Source organism: Cygnus olor, chromosome 18 (assembly GCF_009769625.2).
Source record: "Cygnus olor isolate bCygOlo1 chromosome 18, bCygOlo1.pri.v2, whole genome shotgun sequence".
Taxonomy (NCBI): Eukaryota; Metazoa; Chordata; class Aves; order Anseriformes; family Anatidae; genus Cygnus; species Cygnus olor.
This window is the reverse complement of record NC_049186.1, coordinates 6,506,203-6,532,229: the sequence shown is the minus strand read 5'-3', so window position 1 is coordinate 6,532,229 and position 26,027 is coordinate 6,506,203. Positions and strand designations below refer to the sequence as shown.

Sequence of the window (26,027 nt, the reverse complement as noted above, 5' to 3'; positions counted from 1 at the left end):
CAAAGTTAATCACCACTCAATGCAATCATAAAACTCTGGATGTAAGAAGAGAAGCATTCCCTGATCTTTCCATGGAGAAACACTGTCTGTTTGTAAGGCAGGCAAGGGAGATATAGCCTGCACAGATCAAAAAGTTTTAATTAAGCAGGAAGGTAAACAACGGTTTTAATATATTGTCTATAAATACAGTTTCTCCTAGAGCTGGACTGTAATGCCCGTCAGATGGGAGCAGTAACACAGCTACTAACTGGGTTTGGAAACAGAAAGCCCAATTTGTAAAAGTGCTGCTTGCTGGCTGTGCTTCAACTGGAGCTACAGATTCCAGCATTTCTGAAAGTGAAAGACCAAGTGTTTTTGCAGTGTGCTTGTTTATCAATCTGTTACTTGTGTCCGATGATGCCTAGCCACATGTGGACAAGCAGCACAACAAAAAATCTTGCTAAGAGGAAACACCATTAGAAGCTTGGAAGTCTAGATTTTTGTAGCATAAGAACTAAATTTACTGTAGTTTTATCTTCTGCTTATATTTACATGGGAAAACCAACTGTAATTTTGAGAGATCGTCTTTTATAGAAATAGTTACATCCTTCATCTTACACCTAATTAGACATAAATATTAACGGAGAATTTTGCTTCCTGAATACAGGCTCAGTCTTGCTTGTGTCTACCACTTAAGCACATCGATAGTCACGACAATTTAACAGAAGACTGCAAGTCACTAGGGGAAGCAGTTGCAATTAGCAGGGAGGAAATTCAGAGAGCATACTGCAAGTTTTGTTGTTTGGCATAAATTTTCCTGTGTCTGAGTTTTATATTGTTTTATGGGATATGCTTAGGTTTATGAATCTGTTGAGTATAATGGATGGATGTTGTTGTGCTGTAACACTCAGCCAATCTAGCTGCTGTGATGGTTATGGATGGCACGATTTTCTCCTCTGTTTATTTTCAATGCTGTATTTATTATTTAAACTGTATATTAGTATAAAATATTATATAAGACACCTTTCCAAAAACAAAGCAAAACAGAACTGCTTTCCAAAACTGGTCATGACAGATCAGATAAACTTCAGAGAGAAATAAGTGTTATGTCAGAATATTTATATGAAACAATCTCTTCTTCTCAGGTAATGAGAAACCAATTGCATTGGAAACTCTGCCACTTTTTCCCTTGGGTTCCTGCACTCCTGGGACTGAGGATATTGCTAGCAGTGCCAGCAGGAAGCAGACTCAGAAATTTCTATTTCTGCAAGCTTTCAGTTATACAAACTGTCAGAACTTGAATGAATCTCCAGGTCAAGGTCTCTCTGGAGTTTACAGACCTACAATTTCAGCCTTGAGAGTTTCTATTTCCCTATTGCTTTAAACCTAGAAGAAAGGTGGAGGGGAGATGTCCCCACATTATCTCACAGAATGAACAGGAATGGGATTTAACAGTTTCCCGAGCAGAGTTTTTCTGGCAGTACATGCAGTGCCTCGGGCCTGACCCTTCTGTGGTGTGGCCAGGGGAAGAAAGTGGCGAAATAGCTTGATTTATGTCCTGCTGGAGGCAGAGCAAAAGTCCTTGTGGTGGGGAAAGGATGAAGAAAGCCCATTCTGTGCCTCCAAGGGGGTCGTCACATCGGCTTTTGTACCACCACATGCAATAGGGAAGCTTCAAGAAAGTTCAACACATCAAGTGACACATAGCCAAGACTGGAAAGTCAGGAATAATTGTGTTTTGAGAGCACTGGAAAGGCCACGCTGTCCTGCTGAGGTGTGGACTGAGAGCTGCATAAGCCTTTGGGTCTGAGTCATTCGGGGCTGTTAGCTGCAGCAGAGTGAGGCATTCAAAACCAACACACGTTTCTAGAGCTGGCTGCAACACCTTGACAAAGCCAGAAAGAGGCAAAGCCAACCCCACTAACTGGCTGTAACCACTGCTACTTCAGCTACAGCTAGTGATGCACGTAGCTGGTCACTGTTGGTAGGCTGTAAGAGAGAGTTTTAATGGCTGACCAGTAATGGGAAATCTGCCTCCTCCTCGCTGGGAGAAAGAATTCCCCAGGAAGACTGAACAGCCCCATGGGTTTGGCTTCAGAAAGGGCACATGCTGCTACAGGTACCCAGCTGTGGAGCCACTCGGGGCCTGCTACACTTTCTGTCTTGGTGCCGAGGCATACAGGCACTCACCTGAACTCCCAGGATCCCAAAGATTATGAAAAAGGCGCAGCAGATGACCACGATGTTCCCAATGGGCTTTAGGGATGACATGAGAGTCTCCACCACCAGCTTCAGTCCTTGGGCTCGACTAATGACTCTGCGAGGGCAAGTAAGCACAAAACCTATGTTAGTCCTGATCTGCCCAGTTCTGCCTCCTCCCTGAATAGAAGACCTGTGGAAAAGACAGCATTAGAGATTTTTTAAGAATGGCAAATAACTCAAAAAAACATGATGGGAGAACCTGAGAGATTGTTAAAGTATTTGAGGGAAAGGGATCTCTGTCTATGCATACAGCCTTGCACGAACGAAGAGAGGGGAAGCAACCATGTGAGAAGAGACAGACCAGAAAGGTCAGTGGAGGAGGACCTAGGAAGGAAGATAGATAGGCTAGCCCCATGTTTTTTAAACTCAGAATGATGGCTTTATCTAACCCGCTGTCTACCCTTGATCCACCTCCTGATCAGCTTCTTCTAGTTGCCACACATTGCAATATATTCAAAGCTTGGCATTTTCCTATTCCTATTGTTTGGCCCAAAGAGCTCTCTAGTCTCCATACTTGATCACAGCTTCCCTGGGATGCAGCCTCTTGTTTTGGTTCATCCACAAACACACACCTTTATGTCTATAGCATGTCCAGGACTGCAGAGTCCTCCCAGAGTGCACTCCTGTGTGGTTTTAGGCAAGGCTCTTGATTTCCCTGCTTCAGCCTGGAGAAATGAAGCAGCCACTCTTACACAGCTGCCTGCAGGTGTCTGTACATGCACCCACAGTGCTGCTGTGTACAGACACCTGAGCTGCCCCTTGGTTCCACCAGTCTCAGCTTTATACCCACTGTACAGCCTCAGCTACAGAACCAGTGCTGTCATCCAGGTGGAACTTCACCAGTGGGACTGCAGGAATCTAACCTCATTTCTGTAGTTCCTCTCTGACTGGTACTACACAGAATTTCTTAACAGAGGATTAGCTTATATGGAAAGGTTGGTGGAGAATAATGAGCACATCACCAGAGAAGCTTGTTAGAATATATGTATAAAAGAGGAGAAACTGTACTATACTCTCAAAGACAATATTATGATGAAAGGACAAAGCTTGTGAGCGTTAGAGAAGCCATCTCACCATGCTGGGCAGGATGAACACCATATTCAGGATCACAGACATGAAGGTGGAGAGCTGGGGGACTGACAAAGGCATCTGAAGAGGTTGCACACCTCCCCCCTCTTGATGCCAACTGGAGTTAAGCATTTCACTAGCTCTGTAAATCAGCTTGTACTGATGCCACAGAAGCTGTGCTCTCCCAGAGCAGAAATAGCTGTCTGCTGCGTCAGCCTGAAGGGGGGAAGCGCCCGCGTGCTTCTGGGTACAGGCTGGTGGCTCCTCTGAACACTTGGCACTCAAAAGTGCCACAAACTTCCCCACCTTCTTGTTTCTGCCTGGTTCTCTCTTTTGCCATCAAGTCTTCTCACCGCCTCTGCCGTTTGGCCCCAAACCCAGCTGCCCTGCCTGAAGCACAGCTTGGAGTTCTGTTGTCTGGAGAAAATCCAATTTCTTCTCATCTCTCCCCCTTTCTGGTCTCTGGTGCTCCCAGCAGAGGTCCCCATGGACACGTCCATGTGCCCGACATGCATGGCCTGAGCGTGTGCTTGCCTGACCTGGGCTGGGACCATGGCCAAGCCTGCACGAGCCCTCTCCTGCCCCAGAGCCCACAGCTCGAGCAAACTGTGGTGCTCAGCACACAGGCACCAGTTCTTTCAAAGCCTCTTGGCTTTAAACAGTATCCTGAAAACCTAAAAATTATTTCCCTTTTTTCTGGTTAAATATTTACTCGAAATGTCAAGGGTAAATCATCAATTATCCTTTTAAAAAAGAAACAGATGGTGATATTTTTATCCACTCCCTTACCAGTCAAACACAAAAGGCAGATGCTTCTATTACTCACGCTGGGTGTCTCTTCCAGGTAGCTGGTGTGGCTCCTTATTTCGGACACCTCAGCTTTCCTGATGCTCAGACCTGGGGTATTTTAGGAATTGAGCTGGGGGAGGAGGGCTTATAGAAGGCTCAGAGAGAGAAGCAGCTCGAGGCTGAGGTGCTCCAGGGGATGGTGTGGACCCCATTCAGCCGTGGCAGTGCGGAGACCAGTTGGTGTGGGCTGCCAACGCTGCCTACAAGAACTGCTCCAGGCTGAGGTCCTTGCTGGGGCAGGCAGGCTGCTGCTGTCAGTCGTACCTGCACCAAGGCTGAGACCTGTGCCTGATTCAACAGGGTGGCTCATCCAGCCCAGCAGGCAGTGTCTGCAGTTCGAGGACTCCTCCCAGTCCATGTCAGCGTGCAGGGCCAGGCAGTCTGAGGTTGAATCCCAAACTTCTGGATCCTCAGATGGTCTAAGGATTTTTAGTGTCCTTCACATATTACCCTTGCACTATCCTTGCACTATTACAACTGCCAAACTACAGATGGGAAACTGAGGCACAGGAGGATCATGGTTATGTTCCCAGAGCTCTGCGGGCACTTCACGTCCAATGATTTCAATAGAAATTAGGTACATTGGGATCCTGGCTTAGGTATTTTGCCCACAGTTATGCAAGATGGAACGGAAGTCAGGCCTTGTAAATTGAAGGTCTGTGGTCTAACTACTGGAGCATCCTTAAATTTGGGAGAACAAGGAAGAAATTTAGCCTCCAGAGTCTAAAGCTGATAATTTTCTCCAACGGTTATTAACGAAACCTATCCTAGAAATAATAAAGTGATTTCCCTTGTGGTATACTATTTGGTATCCAACAGAGATAGAAAATAGGAGGTTTCTCGTCTGACTTAGCAAAGTTGCATGTACTGAGAAAAAAAAGGCTGAAGAACTGCAGCATTTGGCTGCTTTCAGAGATTTGATCAACCAGGGAATTCCTCAAATGAGGATGCATGAGGGTAAAAGCTTCCACCAGTCTAGCTCCATGCCAGTGCTGTTTCCAGCCCTACGGAGAGAGAAGACTTTGAAAAGATTTTGAAAAATGATAGTTCTTGCTAATGAAAACCTTCAGACCTTGGAGCTGCCTCAAACTGAGGGCCTGATCCAATGTCGAGGCAAGTCCATGCAAAGACTCCTGCTGTCTCTCTTGAGAGCCTGATAACTCTCTCGGAAGTGCCAATGAAATCCTCAGCATTTCCAGATTATTAGTGTCAGCTCCAATATGTCAACATACAGCATCCCTGTGCCTCATCAATATTGCCCGAGATCTTGCTGATATCAGGCTTGCAGACTCGTACTGTCTGACCCACCACTCCTGCAATTTGTTGCTGAAGGATCCAGCTGACTTGGAGCCCTCTGGACGTGCCAGAGCCGGAGACTCGCTGATGTTGCATTCAGGGCAATTCCCATCTGCATTAAGCGTATGACAAATAGGGAAATTGAAGTTAGACTGTTCTTTGTTCATTGTGAAGAAATGCTAATCCCTCGAGCTCCTCCTGGTTCTGCTGGTCTCAGCGTTCACAATGCTGTCAAACCCCTTGTGTGAGACACTCTGAAACCACTGCCAGCCTCACCCCAGCTGGATCACATTTCCTAACGTTAAGCCTGCTGGTCTGATTAGAGCACTCAGATGAAGAAGGAGCACTTAGATGAAGTAGCAGATCAACATTAATGAAGGCCTTCCTCCACAGATTAAAAAAAAAAAAAAAGCAAAGGTGATAATATGATAGGGAGAAGAGAGTCTATGAAATGACTATTTCGTACTGCAATGGTATGAAGAGTGAATAATTCATCCATCTGTTTTGAAAGGCAAAACCCAGGCGCTGTAGAGAGTAAAACAGCACTGAAGTCCAACCAAATTAATTCTGAATACATTTTCAATCTTGATTTCTCTTGTATCTTAAGCTACAACACTTGATCCCAACAAGAGCAGGTTGAACGCATTAGGAAGGAATGTTATTGTATAAGCAATCCCTCTACTGGCTGAAACATCAGAGGGTCATGGAAACATCTTTAAATGTCACTCCTTTGTGAATATATTTTTGGAATTTTGGTCATAAAGCTGGGCTTGAATTCTCATGGATTCAATTTGGAGGCTGATAATCAATCATGCAATCAAAAGCCAGTGATTGGCACGCAGGCCAGAGTTTTTTTTATGCCTGTACAAATGGCACAAGCATGTGTGGCTCTGTGTGCTTCATAAAGCAGCAGGGTTGTTTGCACGGGAGAAAACAAGCGACAGAACAAGGGAGGTCTTTCTGCAAGAACCCCTTCCAGTCATCAACCAGAAAAGCCAACACAGAGGCGATGAGGGCTGTCCCTGCCCTCGAGCTCAGGGTGAGAGCTGTGGCTGCTTGCTGATGGTGCTGTCCCTGCTGCCCTGTCCCCAGGGTGCCTGCACAATGGGAGGGCAGTGGGCGGCCAGCTCCATCCCCCAGTGGTGGCACAAGCTGTCACTTCAGAAAGGAAAACCAGTGGTTTGGTCTCCATGGGGGACTTGACCTTGATATGGGGACTAGAGCCATGGCATGCACAATCCTGCTGCCGTCCTGCACCGATCCAGCTGGGGATCGCAGCAGGGACATGGAGACCCGCAGCAGAGCGGGGCAGCCCGGATGCACATCGCCGAGGCAGATGGGTTTCCACAGGCGGAGATTTACGACTTAGTGAAAAGTCCCCGGTTTGATGGCTGCTTTTTCATTTCCTACAAATCTAATTACAGGGGAATAGAACTGATTGCGAACATATTTAGGGAATGGGCTTGTTGCTGTCTTTTTATATTTCCTTTGTAGTATAAAGCAGTGTGTTGGCTGAAAACGTTCAGACACTCTTGAGAAAACATATTGAATGCCAACAGGAATGGAATAGCAATGGAAGGACCTAATCCTGCACATGCTCCAGATGGCAGGTCCTCCTCCACCCTGCAGCTACTCCATGGATTATTCCCCATAACTGCAGACTACTCATGCACATAGGTGACTGCAGGGAAAGACCAGCAAATGAAGCCTCAAGTTCTGGCAAGGCAGATCTACAGATCCACAAAGAAGCACACAGGTGGCAGGGTCAGACAGCGACCCTAGCAGGGCTCAGCACAACCCAAAAATCTCATTCTACATCTGATTTAACCACACCACCTCCAGAGAGAAACTTGCATTCTGCAGCTCAGAGACAGGAAACTGATCCTTCTTTTACCCTGAGATAGCCTGATTATTTTGCAGGTTTTCTTAACGTGGGTCAAAAATCAGTCTAAACAGAAGAGCAGAACAGATCCAACAAACCACAAATCTGGCAGAAATTCCCCCCAGAAACAACAGTTGACATGGAGATGCTGGGGGGCACTTGAAGAGAAAAAATTCTGAACTGGAGTCACGTAGGAAGACAGTCCAGTCGTGTGGCCGGAGAGATGAACCACACCAACAGGAAATCTGTCCAGATAAAAATGATTAAAGCAGCTCATGTCCTAAAACTCTCCAAGTGCAACATACACATAGCCCAATTTAACAGAAACTCTTTCATAGCTGTTAAGAATATTTGAAAGATATATAATGTATGGTCATGGCCATTGTTATTTAGACTTATTATTCACACAAGGGTAGTAAAACAACATCTTCTGTCAGAAGCAGGGTCCTTTTTTTTAGTTGTTGTTGTCCTGAAAGAGAAAATCCTGACTCAAAGAGAACCTTTTATGAAGGAAGCAGCAGTAAGATATGACAGCCGCACAAAGATGCTTTGAGCAGGAAGGTTTATTAGCTGCTGCATAACAAGACCAGCAACAATGGCATTAAAGAGGGACTGCATTTAGCATGGGGAGAAACCTTCATGCCTTGGGGTACAGGACCAAACGGGTGCTGCTCCTGGGGCAAGTTCTTGTTGGAGGGGTGCCTGCCCCGGAGCATGGGATAGTGCCTGCTGCCAGGGGTGGGGGAGTGAGTCAGAAGGACACCTGCTTGCAGCTTGTCGGGGCAATATTCAAAATAAACATCTCCTTAAAATTAACAGGGAATTGAGGGGAAAAGGCTTCTTCGCATTCTAGGTTAAGCAACAGTTTAGTCTCTGCTTCCTTAAAAATGATCTGCCACCTGCTACTAATTTCCTTCTTTGTTACGAAAGCCATTGACTGCCTGAAGGAAAGGGGGAGAAGAAGCTGTTAAACTGCACTTTACGCAGAGCAAATGAGAACACAAATAGCAGGGGATGTGTGTTTTAATGAGCTTAAGAGGCATTGATCAGTTTACTACTGCACTTGGGGCCGGTCCCAAAACGCAGCGAGTGCCCGGAGCCCCTTGCGGCTCGGCAGGACCCGCAGCCGCTCATTGTCTGGGGAGCAGCAGGAGGCTGGGCACAACATGCTGTGCCCTTATCTCGCCTGCCCCTTCCCTTGCATGAGTGCTGCTGCTTTGCAGCAGCAGCTCAGCTACCCCTTCGGCACGCACACCTTACGTGCTTTTAGGTCTTCCCCATCCTCTGCTTACCTTAAGGGCCGCAACGTCCTCAGCAGTCTCAGAACCCTCAGCATCCCCAGGATTTTCGTGCCACTGTCTGACACCATCGAGACCAGGATGTCAATGACCGAGATGAGAACCAGCACCCCATCCAGCACGTTCCAGCTGCTTTTCAAGTAGGCTTTCTCCCCAAAACACAAGCCTAGTGCCACCACCTGCCCGGACAACAAGTTGCAACAAATTAGGACTATTGCATCCAATATGTTTTCTCCAGTTAGCAACCTGCTGAGAGTGCATTATTTACAGATACAAGTCTGTGAGTCCATTTGCTTCCCAGTATAGAAGCCTAATGAGACAAATCAGCAAAGTGTTATATTGCAAGGACTGTAAAATAACTCTGCAGATACATCCCAGATTGTCCCTCACAGATGATGTATTTTTAATGCAACTAAGCCTAGCTGCACAGAAGTGTTTCTAACATGTTTAGATCTGGCAGAAAAAGTTTGATTGTGTTTTATTTCTATAGACTCCTGGAGGAAAGGTTCAGGGTGGCTGACCCAGAGCAATCAGTTACAAGCTTTGCAAATACAGAAACTAGAGAAACTTTCCACAGAAAGAGCAATTGTTCTGTGAGATCATCATGAATTACACAAGAGAGATTTACAGCAGTGGGTTTCTGAGCCTCCTGCCTCAAACCCAGCAAAGAATTTCAATGTGCTTAAGTATCTTCCTCCTCAGGAAAGCACATAGCTGCTCAGGTTGTTGAGGACAATGGGCTGTTGAAGACAATGGGACTTACATGCATGGCTGAAGTTAAGCATATGCTCAAGAGCTTTGCTGAATAGGGAAGGATTGCTGAATTGAAGCATTCCATTGCTCATATAATGGTGTAAATCAAGAGCAACTTCAGTGAAATTGTTCTGATGTAAAACGTGCTCAGAATAAGGCGTGTGGTGGGTATTTGAGTATGATTCAAGAGGGGGAAAATATTCACCTCGCTTGTCACTGGTAGACCTAGGAGTTTTGCAAGTCCAATGCAATAAAATATCACTGATATAATACAAACACACTTATCCTCCAGCTTCATTTACCTTAACTGTCATCTCAGTCAGGAAGATAACCGTGAAGATGTAGTTAGAGAGCGTTAGGAAGATCCGTTCCTATTTAAAAAAAAGAAAAACAAGAGACAGCATTTTATGGCTTGTTTTCCGCAGCTCTCCACCTCCCCGCGCACATTTATGTGGCTGCTGACTGCTCTGCAGCTTCTGTGCTGAACCAGGCCTCGGACTGTTTGCTCGCGGAGTGGGGAAATCCAAATATTTAGACAACCTCGCTGCGGGCGGCCGGGCCGTGTCAGCACCATGGAGAGGGGCAGCAGCGCAGCACCAGCCCCTCCGCCAGCACCGCGGCAGCCCCCAGGCCCCTGGCTGCCCCCCAGGCTCCTGGCCACCCCCAGGCCCCTGGATGCCCCCCAGGCCCCTGGCTGCCCCCCAGCAGACACCTGGGCCATCTCGCATCCTTGGCACATCTCTCCCTGCCCCTCACCTGCGGCTGTCGCCGTGCAGCGCAAATGTCACCGAGCTCCCAATTCCCCGGTAAATTAAGTCAATATTGGAGTGGCTGTGCTGCCAGGTGAGCAGGACACATGGGAGGCCAGAGCGCGGCTGGCATGAGCTGTCACAGCTCCACCGAAGCCGAGAAGCTCCGGGGGTTGGTGCCAGCTGAGACCTGTCCCCAGAAGGGTGAATCACTTGCCCAAAGCCACAGGCAAGACCCGGGCACGAAGCCCGGCGGTCTCATCTCCCCATCCCCTGTGCTATCCACCAGACCATGCAGTCCTCACTGCCACTGTTCTGCAACAGCAGAAAGCGATTACAGATGAGGCCATGGACCGGTTCCCTATCTGTAGTTAGCAGAAACCTTTCTTTTTTAATGATGACCATTAAATAAATTACACTTTTCCCTAATCCCTAAGCAATCTCTGATTGCCTGTGCTGAGAAATGGATGGCAGAAGGTGGAAGCTGGAGAAAAGGTGGGGAGTGTGCATGTATACATGTGTGCATACAATTGAACTGGCCCTGGTTCTGCTAATAACGATTTTGGATTTATTTCTGCTGCTCTCTACAGAGCAGTCCTGTAAGAGATGCAGATCTCTCACTCAAAATGAGATGCAATTTAAACAAGACAAAACACCTTGGCAACTCTCTCGCTTGTCAGATCATGATTTACTGAAAGTGACTCAGGAACCACAGAGTAGCTTGTTTCCATCCTGGGCCCATAATTAATTAGGTCCTAGGCCTGCACTGTGATTGCGTGAGCTGTGATAGGGAACATCTCCGGCCGCCCGCTGACTGCCACACAAAAGACTGCTGCGAGGGTGAGGCGGCGTGCGGGAGGAAGAGGGTAGGGACCTGCTTGTGGTGCTGGAGATAAAACAGCAATAGCATGGAGGAGACTGAGGATATTACATTCCTCTCTGGCAAGCGTGTGGCTATTTTGAAGGATAATCTCCACGGCCCATGTTGCGCTCTCTGAAATGGGAAGCGCGTGTTGGCTAGCAACAGCATCCCCTGTTCCGATAAGCCAGCTGAAACTGGGGCAGGGAAAGAGAACTCGCTTGAACAAGCTAGAAAATCCACAGCTCGGGGAAGCAAAGTACAATTATTTTAAACAACTCAAGCTAAACTAACTCTCTCCATTTCCAGATGAAAGCTCCATCAGTGCGAGCAGGGGCTGGGCACTCCTCCTGGCTGCCCTGCTCGCTACCACTGCTCAGCATCCCCCTGCTCCTAGACCACGGCTCAGCTCAGCTCCTGCCCTGAGTGACCCAGTTCGGGTCCCTTGGATACAACCTGATGCTGAGGAGCCTCACACTGGTCCCTGTCTCCTTTCCCCTCTGCACTCTGCCAGTGCCTGGGGACACCACAGCTCGTCCATCCTCTCTTATACTGGCAACAGTGCTGTTTTGTGCTACGTGCTGTGGGCTCTTCTGACTCTGCATGTCATGCCGCTCCCTCCATCTCCATGCAGCTACCGTTCCTTTCAGAGCCAGCCTTGGTGAATGGTGGCTCTCAAAGGACACAGCAAGGGGCTCCAAGGAAGCATTTAGGATCTCAAGGGTGTCCCATTTGGGGAACAGCAGGGTGATTTCCTCCTGCTAGATTGGCTGGCAGGGAGTCCTGCTCTTGTCTCACAGCTGTGAGTTGGTGCTCCATGGCTGCACAATAATCAAAAGAGAAAAAAAAAAAGTGGATTTAGGGGAAGAACCTCCGGGCAAACTAATTCAGTAAGGAGGACTACTAGGGAAGGCTTAAAATAGGCACAGAGCAGCCACGACTCCAGTTTTAAGGTCTAACATTGAAGATCCACGAAAATGAACAGCCTGACACGCCTACGACAACAAAACAGGATCCTATACGATTGCGATATGAGCAGTCTTTTGCAATACATCAGCAAGAACCCAGCATATATCTCAGCCGCAACCTATGCTAAAATAAAAGAGCAACTGGATGATTCTGCCCCTCTGATTGATGGAAGTTGGTGCAGTGAGGGTCTGGTTTGAAAAATCATTACGCAGTCAATTAAAGCAAAATGGTTCAGGGAAATGGAATTACAGTGCACATATCAATTCAGTTTTGCTTGTGTCACAACAAAGATCATAGACAAAAGGGAGAGAAAAGTATGAAATGAACAGTTTCCCCCATTCCCTTCGCACCATACATACGTGCCCGTGAACAACAGATGGATGAAACGAACGTTGTGCTGAGAGAGGAAAAGTGTTTGAAGGTTGATCAGAGAAGGAAACTGAGACAGATGCCATGCTTATGCCATGGATTAAGACCTTGATCATGCTTGCAGAAATGGGGTATTATTAGGGGAGCCTCGATAAGTGGCAGACCACGATCTCTGCTCTCATTCTTTGAAGGGACTCTGGAGAGGGACCAAGAGAGCTGGGAGCAGCAGCCCCAGTGCACGGAGCAGGAGATGGTGAAAAGCCTTTCCTGGGACAGCATTACCTCGGTAAACGCTGTACTTAATTCAACACATATGCTGGCAGCTTCCCATTTTAAAAAAGGAAAAGAGAGAGCCCAAATGCACGGCGGTGGGGTGCAAGCCACATGAGCTGGCTGCACGAGGAACACGACAGCCTGGAGCACAGAAAACATTAACCTCAAACTCACAGCGCTGTGAGGCTCGATTTTGGGTCGTTCCATGGCAATGGTAATGCAGTTGAGGAAGATGATCACCAGGACGATATGATCAAACATCTTGTGCGTGATGATTTTATTGCACATCAGACGGAATCTGCCAAGGAAGAGAGAAAAAAAAAGACAACACACAGACTAGCTGTTAATGCTCGGCTGGTTGGGGATGAAAACGCTCCCGCCTGCGCAGCAGCCGAAGCGCGGCCGGGGAATCGAGCACCCTGTTTGCACAGCAGATGAGCCACAGTCTTGCAACCCCCTCCCTGGCAGAGCCCTGTGCTGCAGGCAGATCTGGCTATGAATAAAAACGGACCCGAGCTACAAAGTTCGATGTCAAATTTGGGCCACAAACTTCAAGCCCCGGTTAAAGCCATAGAGGACTTTGGCTCTCTTGGAGTGGAGCAGCTGCTTCCCCAGCTTGGACAGGCAGCCAGGTGTGGATCTGGCCCCTGCCTGGTCCGCAGAGTTCAGGTTTAACTTAAATAAAGGAAGAAATACCTCCAGCAAGCGTGTAAGGGTTGAGTGCACACAGAACAAAGAGACAGAAGCTATTTATTGTGACAGATGGCTGTACACTGACCCGGGATTTATAATGCCGTATTACATTCCCCTAAGTCTGTTTCTGAAAATCTCTCTAATCTTGCTATGAATGAACTCAAACGCTGTCCAGAGCCCACCAGCTCAAAGGTGGGAAACCCTCATTAAGTGTGGGTTAATGTCCAGAGGAAGGAGAACAGGAACCCCGAGCCCGGTTGCCTCATGGCCGGGCTTTGGGAAGGGCAGCGCTGGGGTAAGGAGAGAGCAGATTTCTGGGGCTGGTGGGAGAGGGACGAAGGGACGGGAAGGACAGAGAAGACAGGGCTGAGAGGCGGTTTAGCAGGTGAAGTAGGGCCCTTTGCTGTGTTGTAAATGTGCACCAGGTGCAAAATTTGATTTTTCTGCTTAATGCAGCTCCTTTCCCCCTCGCTTCCAGGTCTCTTTGCTCCATTGAATAAAAAACTTGCGGAGCACTGGCATCAGCGACAAAGCTGACAACGACCTCGATGAAGCCCTAGCCATGCCCGGGCTGTGGACCACCACAAAATGCTCCCATGCCAGGGCTGTGCCCGCACCAGAGCACCCTGTGGTGTAGGGACCACGGGGGGGACACAGGCAGTGAGCCATCGCAGAGGGGACATCCGCGCCAGGCATCCCGCTGCTGCGTGAGTGACCCTACCTTGAGTGAGGAGCAAAGATGTAGATGGACCAGGAGTCTCTCTCTCTGCAGCAGGCAGGAAGACGTGCCCGGATCCAAGCCTTCACTCGGTCCCTTTTGCTCTATGAGGAAAACGTACAGCGGAGACGGACCAGGAGGGAAAAGCAGAGAGAACAGTTAAAACCCCCAAAGCTCCCAAGCAAAGGATTCAGGGCAATTTTTCACTAAACAAATATCCCCAAGTGCTCAATAAAGCCAAAGGAAAATGATCTGTCCCAAAAGGCCTTCAGGGGACAGAGCTCCAGAGGCCAGGTGAGGGCTGTGCTGGTGCTGATAGCCCACGGGGCCTCACCTTGCTCACAGTACCTGCCTTCAGCACGTGGCTAGCCAAGGGGATGGACTTGGTAAGTAAATCCCTTGTCCCAGAGGACTGATAACCTGCTCAGATCAGCCACAGACCCTCCAGATTCTCAGCAGATGCTTACCTGAATCTTCTGAGTTGTTTTTTGTTTGTTTTTTAAATTATGTATAGTGCTTATGTCAAAGGCTATAAAAGGAACAGAGGGAGGGATTCCTGCTGCTTGCTGGGTCAAATCCTGTGGCTGTGCACCACTGGAAAGCCAAAGAAGCCATTTGGGACCTGTGTTTCAGTCCAGGAACACGATGGCAAGCATCTGCCTCTCATTCGACATGAACAGATTAGACAGCAGATTAAGAAGCCAGAAGGGAACATCGTGGCCAGTCTAACCTCCTGGATGAGCACGGGCCTTCCAACTCCCCCGAATTAATTCCTACTTGAAACCACAGCATATCCTTAGCCATGCACATATATATGTTAGACTTCCAGGTTATTTGAGGCCAGGAGGGCAGATTGTAATGCCACGGCCAACAGGTCAAGTAAAGACACGAAATCTCAGTGCCAAGGGGAAGCCTTGTCCCAGCTGCGACAGCCTCTGGATTAGGTCTTCTCGACTTCTCAGCCATGAGTCTCCAAAGGGAGGCCAGGATCTTTACGAAAATTGCCCTGACAGTGCTGTGAACTCATGCACCACCAGCGGAAGCCACCCAGAACCCAGCTCCCCAGCCGAACTCCTCACCCACCACGCCGGGGCTTCCTCAGCCCTTTCAAATCAAAGCACCGGGAGACAAACCCGCAGACCGGTGCGTGCAACATCACCTCAATGCTTCACATTTGCAGACAAATAAAAATGAATTCTCACTCACTCATTACCCTTATTTCCCCACCACCACGTGGGCCTGAATCTGCACAGGTGTGGGAACGCGGCTGCAGGGCTCCTGGAAGATTATTTTGCAGGTGTTTGGAAACAGCGCCACGAAGCACAGTGCAGGAACCACCGCTGGCACCCAAGGAGCAGGGTGAACCGCAGGGCTTAGGCACTTGTATGCATTTCATCTTTGAAACGGGGAAGGGGAGATTCTGTGCTCATTTTGAGCCAAACTGTTAGCAATTTGAGGTACTCTGGACTGTAAAAATGGGATTTGTTAGGGTAATTGAGTGGAATGGAGGAAATGCTTTCTGCTCCTACATGTACTCAGCCAGGGGTCTCATTAGCGATGGGTAATAGCTAGTGTAGTGCCCATCTTAATGAAAGCACTTGGTGACAACCTGAACCCTTCAGAAAATGAAAACAACCTTGTGAAAATTACAAGAGAAGCCTGCCTAACAAAAAAGCTGGGTTTTTCTACCCCTCTCCTTTGGTTGTCCGTCCTTCCCTCCCCTTCTATGCAAACGGCCCAGGCCATGGCACACCAGTAGGTTTTGGCCACATCTTGGCTGTTCTCACATTCCTTTCCCAACTCCAGGCGAGGAGTCAGAACTGCTCCCTTCACTCTAAACTGTATTTAATAGAGCGTGCATCCTAGGGATGTGTTATCCTTCCTAGCAGCCTAGACTGTTAAATTATCCAAGAGTTAACAAAGGTAGAAAAAAAAAAAGAAAAGGATAAAATTGTGTGTCTGTTCAAAGTTGCAGCAAAAGCACTGATTGCTACCCCAGCCTCTGGACGTGGAGTAATAGCTGCGGCTCGGTCCAGTTCATTTTGCAAGCTGGAAGGTTTCCAGAAGTATCTATTATTCAAAGCAGTTCTGGTATTTATCACGGGGATTTGTAGTGAATGGTAATGCGTCAGCAGCACAGAATGCTTCTTTATATTCCTTTTGTCCAATTTTAATGCCAAAGATATTCTGGGGTTTGTCTAATTGTTGCAGCTCTGAGTTCATAGGCTAAATCAGATAACAAAGGCAGAAAGCGATCTTCCATCGCATCCCTATTCACCGTGTCAACACGAGGGCAGCCGTGGCTGCAGCTTGGCTGCTTTGTCCAGGGCTGAGTGCTGTCCTCCGGTACCTCCGCATAAATCTAAAGTCAAAGGAATTACTCCAGATTTCCACTAGTGAAACAGCCCAGTTGGGTAATTTGAGCCAAATGTAAGATATTTGTGAAATAAAAAGCGAGCTCTTCCAGCCCAAGTCCCATCAAACGCTTTCTCTGCAAGGTCCAGACACACATCAGCCGCGCACAATCAGCCTGATTGCTGCTTAAGCCCGCATTATGTTCGAAGCAATATATCAATTATGTTGTTTAAATCACATCTATTTGTTCATAAAACACACCTGGACAGGATGAATAAAGACTGGGATGGGGGAGGGGAGAGAAGAAAACTACTCCTTAATTTGGGTGCTGGTGGCTTCACCAAAACCTAGTCGCTCACAGCAGCCGCCCCCCTGCTGATATGGGGATGGATGCGGGGGCACACGGGGCCGGGGGCAGCAATGCTTGTTGATGGGCTGTGATGTTGTCTTCACCCCACACCTTCAAGCAGGGCCACCCCGGCCCGTGCAAAGGAGAGCTGCTGCTAAATAGCTTCTTTTTTTAGGACTTCTAGATATTAATGTACTTCTGAGGGTGAAAGGCAGCTGGCATTAAAAGATGACTGATGCACTCCTCCGAGTCAGGGAAAGGGTTAGATTTATAAAAGATTTATTATAAGGATGGGGGGGAACCGCTGAAAAATGCGCTACGAGCAGCAACAGACCTCCAGGCAAGCTCGAAGCTGCACAGAGGCACTCGGGACTTGATTATTTGATTTTAAATATGCAGCAGGGGCAGGCTAGAATGGTTTGGGGGAACAGCTGGACTGCACATCACAGGAAAAAATGCAATAGCTGGAGTGAATCCGAGCTGTGATTGCAACATGCAATGGGGATTTTGCCCCTGGGAGGAGGGGACACTTGGCTCTGCCCTCGCTTTCTACTCTGAGCACTCAGCGTTTGAGTTTTTCTTCTCTCTGCAGACCACAGAAATTTTGCAGCTGGCATGTGCAGCGACCTGTAACACAGCCTGGATCAGAGATCCGGCCAGCAAAGGTCCCCCAGCAGATCCCTGACCTCAGGTACAGTCACACAAACCCAAGCAGGCAGCAGATCGCTATCTTGGTGAAGCTTCTCCTTATTTACATTCACACCCTGAAGAACAGATTTTGCCCTCCCTGATTTTGTACTTCTGGGGAGAAGGGAGATGAGGGGCCCAATTTGGGGCCCTCTGAGCAATGTAAATTCAGAATAAACTCTCTGAAGGCAGTGGAGCTGCACTAATATAATGGGAGTCTGGGAGATCCAAACGAAGCCTTTGCACCTCCTTTTATTTCTGTGCAGAGGCAATCAAAACCATCCAGCAAGGAGAGCTTGTTAAGCTTTGTTGCAGAAGGGCGTATTTAGGATTGCTTTGATCTGAGTAACAGTTGAGTTCTTTTCTTCTTCTGGTGGTAGGGGAGTTTTGAATATTTTTTTTTCATTTAAAAAATAATGACTTTTTTTCTGACTTTGTCAAAGCTCACATAGGGGCAAAGAAACCCCCAGAACGTCAGGAGGCAATCACAAAGGGAAGCTCCGCAACCTGGGGACTCATTTCTCTAATCTAAGCAATATTTTCCGATCCGTCTGGTTTAGCAATTTGCAGTAAGTGCACATTTTGGAGCACGGGGAAAGGCAACCGCCAGCTGAGGATGTCCCAGCTGCCGAGTGTGGAAGCACCATGGGCAGCGGCACGCTTTATTTACCCTGTTTTGTCTATTCTTTCCCTAGGCATTTGCTTCTGAGAACTCCACGGAAAGGGCAGGGACCTTTGGTCTAACCCTGCATGGCCAGACATCAGCACGCAGAAAGACGACGTTTAATTTCCCCTAAAAGCAGCCACCATTGCCATAATAAAAATTAAAAGCACGCATCTTATTCAACAGCTTGTCAGCGCTGGCTGGAGCTGCGGGGCTGGGTGGGATGGGAGGGGGACAGGAGGGACGTGTCCCATCACAAGGTGTCCAACGCAAGGGGAGCTGCTGGGGGCAAAGAAGGTACCTGTAGGATCTTTGTGCCAGGTGAGCTGGAAAAAGCAGCACACGTTGGACATAAAAACCATCCCTAGCCAGCTATAAAGAGCACGGTCTCCTGATCACTTCCAGTAGTGCTTTTTCAGAAAATAATTACCTCTCCTATTCTTAAAAATTCAATTTATTTTATGGAGGTTAAAAACCAGGTTAAGACAATCAGTAAAAATCCCAGGCTGAGGATCCATGCTGGAGATGTAATGGGATAATGGCTTGTTTTAAAGGCGATTTACGGCTGAGTGACTCCATTCTGCCAACACAAACTCTCCTTCTTCTCCTGTTCGCTCTCTGGAGTCACCGCGGCCTTTCACATCCCTTCACATGCTCCAAATCCCGTTTTCATTCAACAAACTCAGTGAAATATAGTAAAATCATGCCCACAAGCTACAGCTCTTATGTTCTCAGCACCGCCCCAATTACCATTTCGTGGCTGTACCTAAAACCCCTCAGCTTCACCCGGCACAAACCGAGCAATCCCCCAAATGACCCACCAGACCAGCACATCTTTAAAGCCAACAACAAGGTGAGCTGAAACAAGGAGAGAACCTGGAAACAACTGAAAACACCCCAAAATGCCCCTGTCCTGAGGACATCCCCATGCACATGCTGGGGTCAGGACTGTGGGTGTCCTCCATCTGTGCTGTCCCACTCTTCCCCTCCCGCTGCTGGAGTTTCTGAAACCCCCCAGTCCCGGTGGCATTTACACGATTTTGGGCAGCAGCAGCACGTGGCAAATTACGTGCCTTGATTTGGAAGTGCGGATGCAGAGAATATGCAAAGCTGGAGATGCCTCTCTACTATCTGGCGCTCTAATCAGCTCAAAATTACAGCTGATTTTTCTTCTCCCGCTGCCATGCTTTTAGCTAACGTTTCCTAAATGGCACTTTTCAGGCCGCTGAAAAAGAGACACTTATTGGACTAATGCCTCTTCATATTGAAATTAATGCAAAGCCTTTGAAATTACCACTGTCTCTACGGGACTAATGCCTCCGTGGGACTCGTGGGCCAAGCCCTGCCCTCGCATTGCCTGTTGATGTCAACAGAAATTGTCTGCTCCTGTGTGTGGGAGCTGAAAGCCAAACAATGGCTGGGGAGCAGGGAAATTTACTTATTGAATATAATAAAAAAAATAAGAACAGAAAAGCATACAATCTTAGAATAAAATTTTAGAATCATCTAGGTTGGAAAAGACCTTCGAGGTCACCAAGTCCAGCCACCAGCCTGGCATGCCGAGTGCAGTCACTAAACCACATCCCTCAGGGCCACCTCCACATGTCTCTTAAATACCTGCAGGGACGGGGGCACACACTGCCATGATGGGGGCATGTACTGTCACGATAGCCTTTGAGCCGCACCTTTTCCTGGAACCTGTTACCTCCATCCAGAGCTATCTGATACAGTACCGAAACACTTAACATAACGCCTGCCCTTCTTCTGGCACTATTCACAGCCTCCATTGCTCCCGGTGCTCTGCTGGTGCCCCTCAGCCTGGGCTGGTGGTGACACCCAGCTCTTGCAGTGGCCATAGTTTTGTACCCACCAGCATGCTCTTAAGACAGGTACAGATAGCACTCGGTCGAGCAAAAAAAGCCAAAAGCAAGCACTTGGCACTTCCTTACCATGTTGCCTTCATCATCGCCGTCATCGCAGTCCTGCCGGGGGTCGTCCAGGTGGAGCTGGTGTACCAGCAGGCCTGGAGAGGTTTTCCCGTTGCAGTCCTGGTGCTCGGAGGCGGAGGTGCGACTGCTGTGCATGCTGCTGGTCCGGTACAGGGAAGGCACCTGCAGGGTGTCCTGGAGGTCGAAGGAGCCTTTTGTCTCCAGCGACTCCATGCGATGAGGTAAGGACCCATTGAAGCTGCCGGCCCGGCTGGAGCGCTCCTCGTCCGAGCTCTCCCCATCCTCCGAGCTCTCCTTCCCCTCTCCAGAAAGCAGGGATCTGCGCTCGCCGCTCTGGCCCCGCCGCTTGAGGCTGGGCGCCCGGCCGATGCTGTTCCAGCTGGAGCGGCGGCTGGTCCAGCTGCTGCCGGCGCCCCAGGGGCTGTGCGGGGAGCTGCGGGCACTGGGCTGCAGGAAGGATGGGGACAGAATCAGCACCATGCCACCCACCTGTGTTGGGCTGTCCCCACATGGCTCAGGCACACGAAACAGCCCCGTGAGCCCGGCGGGTGCCCGTGGAGCATCCACAGGATGCTCAGGTCCCTACCGGGGACTTGAGCTCGTAGGTGGCGGGGTCCACGGAGACGCCGCTGGCCCGGCGCGACTCGTAGCCCTGTGCGGCCTCGCTGAACACGGCGCTCTTGGGCATGGGCATCGGCGTGGCAGCGGTGTGGATGATGAGCGGCGGGGTGAGGCTCTTCTTCAGCTCTGGGTGGTCGCTCAGGGCCATCACTGTAAGACACAAGTGGTGTTTAGGTGCCCCCCTGATCCTGGGGCATGCTCACAGCCTCCTCTTGGGCAGGAGGAGCAGCTGCATGGGAGGTGTTTCTCCTCCAAGTGTCGGGAGGATGGGGACCAAAAAGCCATCTGGAGAGCCGAGAGCCTTCCTCCAACATGGCAGGGAAAGAGCGGGATGTAAGTTAGGAATGGGATCAGGCACTGATGAGAAAGGGGAGCAAATCTGTTATCTGCTGCCCCTTAACCCTTCAACTGAGCCCTGCCAGCTCCTCCCCTGGAGACCTGTGCCCATGCTGGGCTCCCTCTCTCCTCTCCATCCTCCTCCTTCCTCGCTCCCCCGGGGGGCTCCTCCACTTGTGCCCCTGCAGGGATGCTTCAAACACCCAGACCTCGTGCCCAGCAGCAAGAACATGTGCCTGAATGCCATCGCATCTCCCTTTGCAACTTGCCCTCCAACCCCACAACACAAGCCTGCTGCAGGCCGGGATGAATGCGTCCTCCCCAGGAGGGCTCTCCCCATCCAGGACACATGGCTTTTGCAGTAGAGCAGGGTTTCTGCAGCAGGGACGGGCGTCCCGGGGCTGCTACTCACAGGCTGGGTTTGACAAGTTCTTCTTCAGTCCGGCCTCCTCTTCCAGGCTGCGGGGGAAGAGATCGCCCTCCGAGTCGGACTTGGAAGCGTCACCCTGGAGCAAAGCAGAGCGCTTCAGCAGGGAGGATGGAGGGCTGCACCACACGGACACCCCTCCGACAAATGGATTCCCACTGCCAACAACACACCTACGGATCCACCACGTTTTGTACCATGATGCAACACCACCTTTCACAAAATGAGGCATGCACATATTTATACCACAGACTAATTAACCTCCTACCAGGAAGACAGGCTGCCTCTGATTCCAAACGCAACCTCAGAAAAGGATCAGGGGAAAAAAAAAAGAAAAAAAAAACACCTCCAGAAAGCATTGCTTATTTTTTGTGCTGCTGGAATCATACACTGGGTGGATATGAGGGAAGGAATCTGACAAGCAACTTCGGGACAAAAATTGACCCTACTCATCTCTCTCAATTTCTGTAGCATAGCTTAAAACTCCCTGTGCATGGGCATTCACATGGCTCTTTCTAGCGATGCTTCGACAAAACAAGTGAAGATTCAGAAGGGACACGAGGGACCCTGACTGTCCCACGCAGCTGATGGAAGAGGCTCCAAGAGGTACCTGGTAACAGCTGCCCCTGGGTGGCCACGCACCCTCCAGCTGCAATACAGCAGAAGCAGAAGTTTGGGGGATTTACACAAATTCCACTGCCTCTTTTCAAATCCTGAGAGCTGCTGAGGACACGGGCCTGTCCTCAGGAGGGGAGGGACAAGGTTTACCATTTCTCGCAGCGTGGTGCCTGGGCTCTTGCTCAGTCTCGTGGCACAGACCCGCTTAGGGACCTCCCTGCACGGTTCTGTCCATTGGCACTGCAGAAAGGTGCTTAGGGTGTGGTATAGTCAGGACCCATCCGGCAGGAAAAGGTGCTTGCCAGAATGATGCCCATCCAACAGAGAGGGATTTGGGGCTGAAAACGCTCAGACATTCTGGCAAAGGGCACCAGACCCTGGCGTGAGGCACATCAGGAGGGAGGAGGGCAGGGAAGGGATGCAGGGTGCCAGGATGAGAAGCCAAGCAGACCCTTACTTCAGCTGGGAGAAACCAGGAGCCCCAGAAACCCCACCCCAAGGCCAAGCTGCACCCCGGGAGCCCCTGTGGAGGTTTGGTGCTTGGGTTCCTGGTGAGAGAAAGGCAGAGGGGCTCCAGCCTGGAGGAAAGCACAGCAGCATGGGTCCGAAGGGGGAATGGCCTCCGACACCAGGTCCAGTGCTGTGCACCTCTTGGTTAGGGCAGACTCTGGAGGGGTAAGCTCTGCTGCTCCCCAGCTGGTTTGCTAAACAGTTAGGGTGTTTTTTTTTTTTGCTTTGTTTTCTTTTTGTTTCTTTTCCAGGAAGGCTGGACACTCTCAGACACAGTCTTAAAGCAAAAGAGAGTGTGATGCGAAGAGCTGGCTCTTCTCTTCCCCTCCTGAGCACTCAGAACTTCTGTGCTATTCAGGGAAGCCCGCCCTGCAGGAAGCAGGAAAGGTCAGGAATGCACCTTGCGAGAGAGGGCCGTGAAGCCAGGCTGGCCCGAACCTCGCTGGATTCGGGGCTGTCTGGCTCCAGCGAGCGCGGGCTCCAGCTGGCTGCAGGGACGCTCCCGCCGCCGGCTCCGCAGCTCCGGGGACCTGCCAGGAATTACTCACTTCTCCCTAATGGGTTATTAAAGATGAATAAATAATGGGAAAAAAATCCGACGTAATTCATATTCCTGGAGTGCTCTTCGACAGCCCGGAGGAAAGTTTTAGGGTGCACAACAAGATGTGTGCCGAGGTGGGGAAGCGGAGCCACAGGGGACTCCCCCCAGCACCAAACCCCACAGCGGGGGGGCAGAAGCGTCCCCTGCGAACCAGCAAGCGCCAGCCCCAGCACGCTGTGGCAAGCACCGCACCCGGGGCTGCTGCCCGTTACCTGTTCTTGCACTCCCAGTTTGCCTTTCTGGATAGAAAAGGGGTTAGGAGAGAAGAGGGAGTTACAAGCCTTTCGGGAAAACAAGGGTACATCGAGAAGGACCCCGCGGCACCGCGGCTAAGGCAGCGTGTACCCGCGGTGACAGAGTGCATTTGGATATGATGGAAAAGGGCTTTTGTGCTGGAGTTAAAGCCAGATGTCTTAGAGAGGGCAGAAAGGGAAGGGGGTGGTGAAGAGAAAGATGAGGTCGGCAGACGAGCGAGGCTCGGGGCACACGGCACTTGGGAGATGTGCGGCTTGCTGCAGCCCTTTGCCACCCGCTCATCCCGACCTGCTCCATGTGTGGGGGAGTCTCGCCGGGACCCCACATCACAGCCAACCTTCCCTGGACACCCCAGAGCATCTTCCAGCGGTGGCTGCCTCCATCCCACCTCATCCTGCAGAGCGTGGGGCTCCTGCACCCACAGCCGTGCACTCAGGGGACGGATTCCAGGTCCCTTGGGTGCCAGGAGCTGCTCCCAGCATCACCACCCACACCTCCACAGCTGTGACCGGGCTGTGAGCACACTTCGGACCAAGCTGCTGCAAGCCCCATGGGAGAGCCTACCCCATTTTAGGGCTGCACAAAGGGGTCGGCGAGAGCTGGGGCTGGAGCCCCATCAGCCACCCCAAAGCACCCACCTTCGTTCCTGCGGCTCCCCCAGAGAAGGACAGGACTCATAACCAAGATTGACTTGACAATGAGGACGACAAAAAGAAAGGAACGACACCAGCCCGACAACCCCCAAAAGCACGACAGCTACTATGATGGGAAGGGTGACCAGGCACCACAAGGGACACAACCACGGGGGGCACAGGTGGGCTCATGCGTGGGCGTACGTACCGCCGCCGGGTTGACAGGCAGCTGAATACAGCTCAGCTGCCCGCTCGCGTCTTCTCGCTTGGAGATCTCCTGAAGGAGAAACGGGGGCGGGGGGGGGGGGGAAGGAAGGGGAAGGGGGGGTTCAATTTTCACACTTTCAACAGCAGAACGGAGCAGGGAGTCAAAAAAATCGATCAATCAATCGGGATAAAAACGAGGAGAGGTGGGGAAGGAGAAGGGCAGCGTGCGGCCGCGACGGAGAGCCGGCTCTGCGGGGAGAGGGTGGAAGACCTCAGGTGGAGCACAGCCCTCCAAAGAGGCCAGCCTTACCTTTAAATTAAGTGTTTCAAACAGAGAGCTTGATTCAGCTCCTAAGTGATAATTGTGCTAATGAAACACCAGCTAATTATTGAAAACACGATTTTTTTTTTCCTTTTTGCAGCTGCATAATGGGATCTCTATTTATTATGCTGTCATTAAGCAGCAATGGAGGCTTTTAATGAATGTTTGATTAACACAATATCATTCCTCTTACAGCCAGGTAAAATACCTCCAGCACCTCTTCACAGTGCCAGAAATCAGTATTTCCTGGCCCGTTTGGAGATATTTGCACCATTCTGCTTGCCGTCGGCCCCAGCAGCACTTGGGGAAGGAGGCACAGCCCTGGGCGCATGGTGTGGGGCACCAGGAGGCATAGGGTACCCCCTCCTTAACTGCTCCTCTATGTGGCAATGCCATTTTGCCCTGCTCCAGGCTGGGATGAAGAGTTTAAGACTGATCAATTTGGCGGTCTGGGTGGGAGAACAGTGTCTTGCAAGCCACGCGATGGACACTTGATTTAAAGTCTGTGGTTATAAGAAAGAGACAGGTATGGACTAGCCATCGAAAGAAAACTCGGAGACACTTTTCTTTCACAAGGACAATCCTGACAAAGCTGATAGGAATGCAAAAGGATGCAACAAAAACACCATCCAAAAATCTCTACAAAGGGAAAATGAAGAAGTCGTCTTCTTCAGAAGTCAAAGCCCTGTTTCCTGCTGCTACACACAGAGCGCAGGCAGCATCTTTCCTGGCAGGGTCAGTGGGCATGCTGGGGGTGGCCCCAGGGGGGGCACAAGTCAGGGGGAGAGCCAGAGCCAGGAGTGAGGGAGGACAAGGGAACACGAGACTGGGAGGATCGCCAATGGAAGAACACGCTTTGGAGATAATATTGTCAGGAAGTCCCTCGGGAGAGGAGCTTTATGTCTGACAAAGAGGAGTCATTGTTTGCTTCGAAGAGAGAAATCCCAAGGGCAGGGACCTGAGAGTTCAGGCAGCGATTTCAAATTAGCAGCTCCATCAAACAGAGTCCCCTGCTCACCTTCCCTGCACGAACGCCAGACCCAAGTTAAATCAGAGAGTGCGCGTCCAAAAATAACCGCATTGCATAAAGTCCTGCGTGTACCTCTTGCACGAGAGAAGCAGGTTATCAAAAAAAAAAAAAAAAGAGAGAAAAGAAAGGGAAAGAAACTCAACGCTGCAAAATATATTGCTCCATATTCAAAGTTTGGAACAGGTCCTTTTTGTTTCCCAACTGCTTATATACATCTGCTGCCTAGCAACTGGGGCTGCAAAGCCATGCACTAAAATTAACGAGGTGCTCGCAGATTGAGGGAAGGCAGTCAAGGACCGGGAAGATAAAGGCAGCAGCCCTGGGATTGAGTTTCAGCCCAGACAGCTGAAGGAGTATGGAAAAACACCTAACTCAGGAGAAGGGCTGAGTGCAACCACTGGAGAGAGATGCAGGGGTTTGTTTACAGCGAGTGATGATCTCTCTGTT

At 49.9% G+C, this 26,027-nt stretch overlaps 1 protein-coding gene and 1 long non-coding RNA gene across 19 annotated transcripts in view; one reads left to right on the top strand and one right to left on the bottom strand.

The window, feature by feature from the left end:
* CACNA1G (calcium voltage-gated channel subunit alpha1 G) overlaps positions 1–26,027 on the bottom strand; it is a 132,814-nt gene that overhangs the window by 37,047 nt on the left and 69,740 nt on the right. For 10 of the 18 annotated variants that reach the window (XM_040530108.1, XM_040530113.1, XM_040530111.1 and 7 more), the window contains exons 15-24: positions 24,230–24,298; positions 23,347–23,373; positions 21,391–21,484; positions 20,608–20,792; positions 20,022–20,468; positions 14,021–14,121; positions 12,781–12,904; positions 9,690–9,758; positions 8,629–8,813; positions 2,170–2,296 (exon numbers count right to left, since the gene is read on the bottom strand). In XM_040530108.1, the coding sequence (XP_040386042.1) occupies positions 2,170–2,296; positions 8,629–8,813; positions 9,690–9,758; positions 12,781–12,904; positions 14,021–14,121; positions 20,022–20,468; positions 20,608–20,792; positions 21,391–21,484; positions 23,347–23,373; positions 24,230–24,298 (1,428 nt within the window). The remainder of the gene's footprint in view (positions 1–2,169; positions 2,297–8,628; positions 8,814–9,689; positions 9,759–12,780; positions 12,905–14,020; positions 14,122–20,021; positions 20,469–20,607; positions 20,793–21,390; positions 21,485–23,346; positions 23,374–24,229; positions 24,299–26,027) is intronic. The other 8 variants (XM_040530110.1, XM_040530117.1, XM_040530114.1 and 5 more) reach the window with 2 other exon arrangements.
* On the top strand, positions 16,813–17,946 carry LOC121056802. The gene is made up of 3 exons (XR_005813499.1): positions 16,813–16,982; positions 17,314–17,412; positions 17,852–17,946. It is a non-coding gene; the product is annotated as an uncharacterized LOC121056802 (long non-coding RNA).